This window comes from Eurypyga helias, unplaced genomic scaffold (assembly GCF_000690775.1).
Source record: "Eurypyga helias isolate BGI_N326 unplaced genomic scaffold, ASM69077v1 scaffold14115, whole genome shotgun sequence".
NCBI classification, from domain to species: domain Eukaryota; kingdom Metazoa; phylum Chordata; class Aves; order Eurypygiformes; family Eurypygidae; genus Eurypyga; species Eurypyga helias.
The window spans coordinates 30,815-40,764 of NW_010250929.1; the positions used below are offsets into that span (position 1 = coordinate 30,815).

At 52.7% G+C, this 9,950-nt stretch overlaps 1 protein-coding gene across 1 annotated transcript in view; it reads right to left on the reverse strand.

Annotated features, from left to right (window-relative positions):
• Nucleotides 1-2,885: 2,885 nt before the first annotated feature.
• CD101 (CD101 molecule) overlaps nucleotides 2,886-9,950 on the reverse strand; it is a 17,798-nt gene continuing 10,733 nt past the window's right edge. The window contains exons 8-10 of the mRNA XM_010151841.1: nucleotides 6,425-6,829; nucleotides 5,226-5,621; nucleotides 2,886-3,082 (exon numbers count right to left, since the gene is read on the reverse strand). Coding sequence (XP_010150143.1) covers nucleotides 2,886-3,082; nucleotides 5,226-5,621; nucleotides 6,425-6,829 — 998 coding nt within the window. The remainder of the gene's footprint in view (nucleotides 3,083-5,225; nucleotides 5,622-6,424; nucleotides 6,830-9,950) is intronic.

Consider the following 9,950-nt stretch of genomic DNA (forward strand, 5'->3'; position numbering starts at 1 on the left):
TAGGCAAACTTCACACACTTGAATTACAACCTCAAAACCTGGGTGAACCGAAAGCTGCTGCTTACATAGGCCTCTGGTTAACTGAGTGAAAAGGGGACAGAGGAAAGTGTCCGGTTGATGGAGAAACCTGCCTACCAGCCACAAAAACCTCACGATGCTGTAGAGTTTGCAGCTTTTTACGTGCAGATCAGAAGTCCTGCAACAGAGTGCCGAGGTGGCCAAGCAAGAGGGGCCAGCACAGGCTTGGGGGAGGCACCAAACCCAGCCAGGTCGCTCAAGGGCTTGCACGGCTTATGGGATACTGACCCACACGTGTGACCGCTGCAGCAGGGGAAGGGCTGCCCCATGCCACCCCCCTGGTCATGAGTAGCACCCAGAATAAGCTAAGGTTTTGAGCAGGAGGCTGGTCTTGACATCTAAGACATGTAAAGAATGGACTGTCAAGCCATTTGTCAGTGGTTTGCTGCAGTAACACCTGAGGAGGTGTGAGACACCAAGGGTTAAGACAAGGGCAAAATTAATTTTAAAAAGGGGAAAATGAACCCCTGCATCCTCTTAATGGCAGTCCTCAGGGAGATACAGGCACAAAGTACTTACAAGCACCTAAAGGAACACAAAAAATGAAGAAAAGAAACAAAACTTCTTCCGGTTCGTTGTAAACATGAACAGAGCATGTCAGACCTGTCTCATCTCCCCTGTGAGGGGGCTGCAGGCCTTGTGGGAAGGGGTAAGCAGTAGGCATCATATATTCTTGACTTTACCAAGGCTTGAGATATGCTCCCAAGGTACCCTTATGGAAACAAACCCAACAAAAACACAGACGGACAGCACAAAATTGGTAAATAAACTATGTGCACAGATTAATAACACTTTATGGTCTTTCCATTCCCATGCCCTAACACACCCACAACTCCTTTCTGCATCCCCTAATTACGAGCGGGGCACCAGGCAGCCAGCATATGGCTTGGTCAGGCAGCGCGTGCTGCAGCCTTCCTTTGGTGGGACAACTCACTTGCCCCCTCCCCTTCACCCAGCTAACGCTTCTCGTGAAACCTGTGGGAGTTTAATGTCCTGGGAGCATCTGCTTCTCTGTCAAAACAGGCTGAAACCGTTCCATGAGTTAAAGCATTATCGAGACAGGGCTAAGGCAAACAGACAGCAGGATCTTTCGCAAACTGGTGCGGAAAGCTGCTCAACAGACCCGTGCAAACGGTGCCCCAATTAGATCGGAAAAGTCAACAGCCTGAACACACAGTGGAGAAACAACTTGCTAGACAGCAGATCTGCAGGAGAGGAGCCAGCCGATGGTGAGCCAAGCACAGTGCCAGATGCACATGGAAAAATCAAACATCCCGCTGGGATGTGTAAACGGGATATAACCCACAAGGCAAGGGGAAAACCTCTGCAGAGAGCCCCACGCGGAGCTCTGAGCACTCATGCCACAGGAGAGGCGGCTGGGGTCACGGCAGGAAAAGGAAAGGTTGCACGAGGTCCAGAAAACAACCCGCAGGGAAAGGCTGAGCAAGCTGGAGCCGGCCAGGACAGAGGTGACTGAACAGGGGAACAAGGCAAGTGTCCTCAAACTTACGCAAAAAGTGTTTTTCCAAGGATAAAGGGATGGAAGCACCTCCAAGGAATACAGGGCAGGCAGCTTTTCTAATTTTAAGGAAAGTGAAGGACTTGAACAGATCATCTATGGGGGCTGTGGTGTCTCCAACCCTCCCTCTGGTCTAAGGAAGCAGGTCCATAAGCAACTACCATGATTTCCATATGGCTGCTTTTTTCCGAGGACAGTGCTTTGAGTACTGCCCTGACATCTGACCTTACAGCTCCCTGGGGTCACATCCCACTTTGCACAACTGGGGGTTGAGCACCCCTTGACTCCTTCCTTCCTCCTGAGCCAACCCTCAAGGTAGCAGAACCCCTCAGCCTTGAAAATGTGAGCCTGAGCCAGATCCGAGAGCACAGCGGAGCTGCCCCACAAGCACACACATGGCTTTTTTATTACATGGTACAACCTGGACGGGCCTAATACCAAGTCCCAGCCGTGCAGCTTCCTGACCCATAGGCAGCCCAGACACGAGGGGCTGGATGCTGTCTTCTTCTGCAGCAGTCTGAGCAAAGGAAGGAGCTGGATGGTCTTTGTACAGTCATCTCCAAGATGGCTTGGTGTCCACTTCTTCCTTCTGGGACCCATAACTCTGTGCGAGTCCATTATTGGGTCAACAGGATTTGATTTTTGTGGATGGCTGTGGAACCTCGGCTTTCTTCAGCCCCATCCAGACTTACTCAGGTCTCATGTTCCTGTAACAAGTTTTGGGATAAAGACCTATTTCCTTTCGGAAAAGATGGTCATTGGGCACAGGCACTCTCAGAACGAAGGGAGAGCAGTGTCTGAGAGCTTCCTCGGCAAAGGGTGGGCAAAGGAAACTGCAGTGCCTTTAGTGGGACACCAATACTCCATTTCCAGCTCTGCTACTGGTTTTTAGCCTGGACACCAAAAAAAAAAAAAAAACCAACCTTACCTAAAATGAGTAGCAATTTGATACTTTTGTGTCACAGTGCAAAAAGAGCTGGTTTTCCCCTTATACCTGTAGAGGAATAACACCACTTCTACCCGCAGTGGGGACACATACTCAAATACACCACGATGAACAGTGTGCGAGACGGGTGGCTACCTATCTTAAGAGACAGGAACACCCATTACGAAAACCCTATTTGCTTAGTCATTCAAAGCCACGCCATTCCACTGAAAGTAAGCACACAATTTGAAGGAATCATTTCAAGAGCTACTACCAAACAACAAAAAGCCCCTCTGCAAGTACTCAGTCCTCCTCAGCTGCCCAGCTCCACTCCTTCAAGTTACATCTGCCTTTACAGACCAGCTAAGTTTTCTTGACCCCTCCAGGCCCTTGCAGCTCCATCAGCTGGTCTTCGGTGATGCTGCCCTTCTTGTTTCTTCCAAATCTGAAGTACCAGCAGAACGCAGCAAGGGCCAGGAGAAGGATCAGAACCAGTGGTAAGTACAGGATGAAGTTCAGCAGTGGTGGAGATGAGCAGATCTTAGACACCACAGTTGACTCTGGAGGAAAAAAGGAAGGAAAAAGAAGTAGGTGAGGCCCCGAGCTAGTTTGAGTTTGTCTCCTACTCTTTCTCTAGGTTATCTTCTTATCACTTTTCCCTCAATCTACAACAGCTACCAATTTTTAGCAATTCATACAGGCTATCTGTGGAGAAGGGGGAGAGAAAGCAGGTAATTTGCCTAAATTTCTTGTTTTGGGAGGTCAGATAAGGCCCCGGCTTGTTCAGCTGAAACATCCCAACAGGAACAGCTCTTCAGCTAAGCCATTCCAGGCTGGGCTCAGTAAGGAAAAGCCACATACCCCTCACCACCAGGTTCCTGCCCAACATCAGTGAAAGTGGGGTGAGGTAGAGGTCTGTCAGAGGCTGCAGTGCACAACAAGGAGGGATGAGAGGAAAGCTGAGGAAACCAGATCAAGGAGGTCCCTGTCTCCCCCAGACATCTGCCTCTCCGCTATCCTATGTCAGCCACGCTCCATCCCCGGCAGCTCCCACAGGACAGCTCCCCACTTTTATCTCTCTGCCTTTGATTCTCTGCACCCCATCCGTAGAGGTGGAAGCAGCATTTACTCTCCCATGGGAAAACAGGGTGAAGCCTCCACTATGTGAATGCCTCTGTAGGATAGGGAGGTATCCTAAAGGGCAGCATCAGCATCAGGGATTAGAGATGAAGTTAGTCCTGATTACGAGTATACGTGCACATGGTCATGTCCTTACGCCTCAGAAAACTCTGAAACATTGAAATCTGTGAGCCAGGGGGGCATTTTGAGATACCTGCATCACTGGAGCAACACACATACACCTCCCAAAATAAAAAAAAATTAAAAAAATTTTAAAAAAGAGAGAGAGAGAGAGAGAGAGAGAGAAAACACACCCCCAGCTAATCTCTTGTGAGATTTTTTTTCAATTTTGTGAAAACTACTTGGCCAAAAAACACTTATACAAAAATTGGAGGAGAATATCCTAGCAGTTACTGGGCAATTTTAGCAATGGTTACTCCACCAGTAATGGGTAACTAGAGACAGAGGGAGTTGATGAAGGAGAAATCTGAGTGCTAGAGGGAGCCGTGACAGACAACCGCAGGAGGACGAACCGCTGTCAGTCCCTCCCTGTGCAGTTAAATCCAGATTAGCTCTGCTGTGGGTGCAGAGCCATGTGAGCAGGCTCCCTGCCTGCCTGTGCCAGCAGCAGGCACAAGGGAGGGCTCCACAGGGCCCCCCCGAGCCCTTCCATACCGGTTGGCATTGGAAACTGCTGCAGAAGCCATAGCCCCGTGTGGGCACCCAGGCTGGCTTCAGGCATAGCAACTCCAGGGCTGAGGGCACGAGGAGAACGGCCGGATCCTCTCAACTGGGTGCAACACGACTCATTTTACTGCGCATATTTTTTCTTCCACGTGGGTGCATCTGAGCTTTCTATTTCCCCAAAGTGGCAACAGGAACATACTGTTTAACCTGCTTGTTACCTCCCTAAAAAAACCTGCATGGGCCTGACTAAAGCCTTTGCTTTTCTGAAGTTTATATTATTTAAAATCCTATATGCAGAATCCAGCTCTGTTTTTGCACCCAAAGAGGTCAGAGGCTGCTTTTAGAGGCCTCACTGGAGAAGGACTTGCCAGAAAAATCACACCAAATTTTTTTTCCCCCCAAACCCAACATTCTGGACCAAATGACACTGAGGGCAAGGGTTTGGACTCATGGACATGCAGAGACCCCACAAGCCAGCAAAGTGCTGCTGACACGAGCGCACTCCATAGTACCCTTTAGATCATGGGCCCCACAGTCAGAGCTCTTGGTATCTCGTCTGACCGCCACCTCCAATGTTTACAATGCCAAGCACCCAGGTTTCAGCCCTTGCAGACCAATAGGACTGGCAATAGGGACTGGGAATCAGTGCTATGACCTGTGCCATAGCATGTGTCCCTCTAAGAGCTCCTGTTCCCTTCTCCTGGCTCCCAACACAACTCCAACCATCTCCCCAGCACTGACTCCCACTGCAATCCCTTAGCAAGTCCCCGCTGCATCCTCACCACTGCAGCTGGCATCACCAGCCGAGCGCTGCCCTTATTCCCCCACCCCACACCCCAGCAGGGCTAAGGGGGAACAGGTTGGGGGTGAGCAGCCCCTGGCACCCAGCAGCGTTACCTGGTGGGGTGGTGGCGAGCTGGGTGTACCCCGAGCGCGCAAAGGCTCGCAGAGCCCAGTCCTTCCCCTCGCTCTGCTGCTGCCACTCCTGCACCTGGCAGTGATAGAGCCCAGCATCGCCTTCCTCCACCCTGCGCAGCGTCAGGCTGAAGTCGCCGGCAGTGTGCCGGCGGAGGTGCAGCCTCCCTGCCAGGCTCTCCTGTGGGTACTCGATGGCACCATCGTGGTGGAGGGTGAGCAGGGGCTTGGCGCGGTTGCTGTCTCGCTCCCAAAACCAGGTGGCGGAGAGGCGGGCGGCAGGCGCGAGGGCTTCCTGCAGCTGGCAGTGCAGCGTCACCTCCTCGCCCTCCCTCGCCAAGATGCTGTGGTTGGCTTTCTCCAGGTGCAGCTCACGCTCTGGGGTGGGATGCAAGCAGAAAGAGACATTGTGGTGTTGCTCTGCCCTAGAAACATTCCCATCTGCATCCACAGGCTGATGGAAATTTTCTGGAGCGAAGTGTGGGGGATTGGGATGGACACTGGGAAGAGTCTCTGCAGGACACCCACAGCCCCCTTGCTCCTGTAACTCATTCTCTCTCTGGGGTGTTTCCTCTGCCCCCTGATCAAGAACCTCTGCCACCCCCTCCAAGTAAGTGATAAGGCATCCTTTGGACCAAAAGCTATTATTTAGGAAGCTTGAGTTCTCTGATCCACTTCAGGGCTGCCACCATAAGCCACATCATGCTGAGAGAGGGAAGAACCAAGCCAAGGAGACACAGTGAACCCCAGTGGTGCAGTGCCCAAGGTGACAGTTAGGCATTCAGCCTTGTTCCCTGGTAGGGAAAACTTTGTATCTTGCTCCAGGATGCTTGGGAGTACCAGGAAAGGGCTGCTTTACCCACAGCACTGCACAACATCCGAGCACACAGTGTGTTGGAGGGAGGAAAAAGGAAACACCACGGTTCATTTTGTGGTGAAGCATCATCTACCAGTGGCAAAAATACCAGCATTTGTTTGGGAGGATGTGGTAAATCCTCCTAATTTCCTATTTCCCTTTGAGAGTCACTGACACCTCCTCCTGCATCCATAAGTCTCAGATTCAACGTTGGAGACGGTGCTTCTCCGACACCCTGCCACCTTAGGAGAGGTCTGCTGGGAGCCCTGTCAAACGGATCCAGTTTTCTCCAGCAGCAACTATACAAGGGGGAACCGCCACTCACCTGGGAGCTTGAACTGCAGCGTGGTCCCTCCCGACGTGCTCTCTCCAAGTTTGTACCAGCTCTTGGACAGCCAGAGCCATTCCTCTACCACACAGTAGTACCTGCCCTGGTCCCTGGGGTTTGCAGAGAGTATCCGCAGCCTGAAAACATTCCTGGACAGCCTCTGGTTCAGGAACCGGGACTTCTGTGCAGGAGAGCTGAACACAGCCCCGTATTCCAGTATGCCGCTGTAGTCGGCCCTTACGATTTGCAAGGGGGTTGCATCTTCTGGATGAGGCAGGAGGTACCAGGTAACAGCGAACTGAGAATCATTCTGGGCAAACAGGAACCTGCACTCAACGGCTGCATCAGCACCGGCAGCAACCTCCACAGAGCTCTCTCTTGTGGGTACCTGAAGCTTGCTTTCTAAAACAGAGAAGCAAAACAATCATGCTGCCTGCAGCTGCCTGTACAGGGATGCTGGCAAGAAGAGGAATAAGGGTGGCCCAAGAGGGCTGCTGAAAGAGGAGGGAGGGAAGGAGGAAGAGTGTGCTCAGAGGACCAAGACCCATTAGGGGATGCTGGAGCAGGAGCGCTAAGGGAGGTAGGGGAAGGAGGGAAAACAAATCCACACACCCTTATTTGTGCAGCAGGGAATTACGGGGTGTTATTAGGCAGGGGAGTAGTGGAGGAGGCAGCAGGGGGACCATGGGGCAGAAATGAGGGGAGGGAGGCAGCTGCCGTGTTGGAGGTTGGAGGCAAAGCTGCTGTGTCAGAGCTCTGTCTGATGTAAAAGCATCCATCTACCGCTGCCGCTATCTTCAGGCTCACACATAAGCGACAAATGCAGCAGGGAATTACGGGGTGTTATTAGGCAGGGGAGTAGTGGAGGAGGCAGCAGGGGGACCATGGGGCAGAAATGAGGGGAGGGAGGCAGCTGCCGTGTTGGAGGTTGGAGGCAAAGCTGCTGTGTCAGAGCTCTGTCTGATGTAAAAGCATCCATCTACCGCTGCCGCTATCTTCAGGCTCACACATAAGCGACAAAACCAGACCACAGCTTTGGAGAGTATGAGCAAGCATCTTACCTCAGAGAGACTAAAGAGCCTGCACGGGTTTCACTAACAGTCGCTACCTCAGGTGTTTGCTGTGGTTATTAACCGGAAACCACATAACACGGTCCTGAACACCCACAGTGATTATACCCAGCAATCATTCAGTAGAGTGCCGAGCAGCTCAGGAGAGGAGAGCTCTGCCTGCAGCTCTCCCACCCAGGCAGGGTACACGGCTGCTCCCGGTTCAAGGGACACCCTTCCCACCACACATCGCCCATCACCGGAGCCTTTGTTCCTCCTCCAGCAGCAGCAAGGCTGTGCACCAGGCACCCACGGGCAGCCAGCAGTGACCCCACACGAAACACCACCAGAGTCTGAAGGGACTGCAGGCTGAGTTTCCATTCTCAGCACTTCCCTTGCATGCAAGCTGTGCAGCGGGACACCCTGCGCCGCAGAGGCTGGGGCAATCCAGCTCCCTTAAGCTCAGCCCCCAGGTGTGGATTCTGGGATGGGCTGCAGAGGCCACGCTGAGATGCCCCCATGGAGCATCTCAGCCTCTGCCCTTGGCCGCAGGCTCAGCAGGGCACTCTCCTCCACGGCACCTCCCCGAGAGAGCAACAGCAGCATGTTATGGAGAGAGCCTGCGGACCAGGAGGGAGCTGCAGCTTCTCCTGTGGAGGCTGATGGGGAAGAGGAACACCACAGGAGAGAGCCCTTGCTTTTCAACAATCCTTCAAGCATTTGAGAGGCCAGCACTGCCTCTCTTGTGACCAGTTACTGCAAAATAGCCCCTCTGATGGCCCTTGACACCCCTGCACATTGCCTCTGCCTCCCTCTCAGGTTTACCAACAAAATCTCCCAGCTCACATCCAGTTCTGCTGGGTTTTTTCCTCTTTGCAACCTATTGCACCTCCTCCCTCTTCTCCCCACCCTGCAAGGAGGTACGCTTTCACCAAAAGGTAGGCACTTTCCTCCCCAGCAGCACTTGCACATCCCTATGTCCCAATACCTCACCTCAGCGGTGAGGATTTTGGCAGCCACCAAGCAGAATTGGGCATGCTTTGGAACCAGATGCAAGTCAATGTCTTCCAACTTGGGTAGTTAAAAGTGCACACAGCCCGTTAGCCAGCTCTAAGGAAGCACAAATCTCCAGGGAGGGACAGCCTCCCACCTTGGAGATATCCAAAAGCTGTCTGGACACGGTCCTGGGGAACTAGTTCTATGTGCCCCTGCTCAAGCAGGGTGCTGGACCAGATGAATTCCAGAGATTCCTTCCATCCTCAGCCATCCTGTATTTCTGTGACAGGTGAACTGATCACACTGGAAAAACTAAGATGTTTCTCAACCAGCTGCTCAGTACAGAGGAATACCACTCAGCCAGCCTCCTGAAGTCCAGGAGCTTTATTCAGGGAGGCAGAAGTGAACTCTGCCAAAGGAAAAGAAAAAAAGTACTCTCGGGTATTTTAACTGGACTCCCATTTCAAAAGCCATAGGAGATGAGCCAGCAGGACCAGGGGAGGTGGTGGACACTGGGGACAACCTTCCCATGCCAGATGCATAGATGTGTCTTCCCCGGCTGCAGCTGCCAGGGAGAGCGTGCTGGGAGACTCAGCATCACTCACCGCAAGCGGTTTTGCTGCCTCTCCCAGAAAAACGGAGCTCTAGAAGAGCTGTGGGGCCATGCTGGACCAAAACCTGCACCTCCCTCCTATTGAGCTCCTCCTGGCAGTGCTGCTGCAGGCAGAGTTGGTGGGTGAAAGCAAAAACCCAGCGAGGCTGCCAGGCATGGGAGACAGCAAACTACCCGGGGTGGCCTCTCACTTGGGTACAGCCCGACTGACACCCACCGGAGCAGAAAATACTCCGGAGAAGCAAAAGCTACTAGAGCTCGGAGAGGATCCATGGGAACCACTGCTGTGAGCACTTGATTTCGATGAGAAAAATTGCTGTTAACGCTCGTGGAGAAGATTACCTTGAGAGGAAGCAGAGCACTTGCTGCAAAACTCCTTCTTTCAGCTCCAAATCTCCTCTCACTCCCACTAAAGATCAATTACAGAAAAGGGCAGAGCAGCTACCTGCCTACCTGCCTGTTCCTGTCTCACAAAAAGACACGGTGCTTTTTTCCCTTTCAATTTCAGTTTAATCAGCCACGCCGAGCCTGCCACTGCCCATCTCGCCGTGAACCTTCCCACTGATGCTGTGCTTTCTGCCCAGTCCAGGGGCAGCAGAGCTCACAGAAGGGCAGAGCTGCTGCAGCGACCCGTGTGGGTTGGCCAGATGGAGGGGTGGCTGGTGCAAAGCCCCCCGCAGCTCACTCTACAGCTGGGGGAAGCCACCGTGGGATGAGAGGCGGATGGGAGCATCCTTGCTAGGGTTAGGCAGCAAAGCACATGATGGATGGATCTCCACCTGCCTGCTCAGGGCATTAATTATGGGATTCCAGCACGAGTTGGATGCTGAACTACCTGAGAGGCCGGAGGTGGAAAGGACCCATC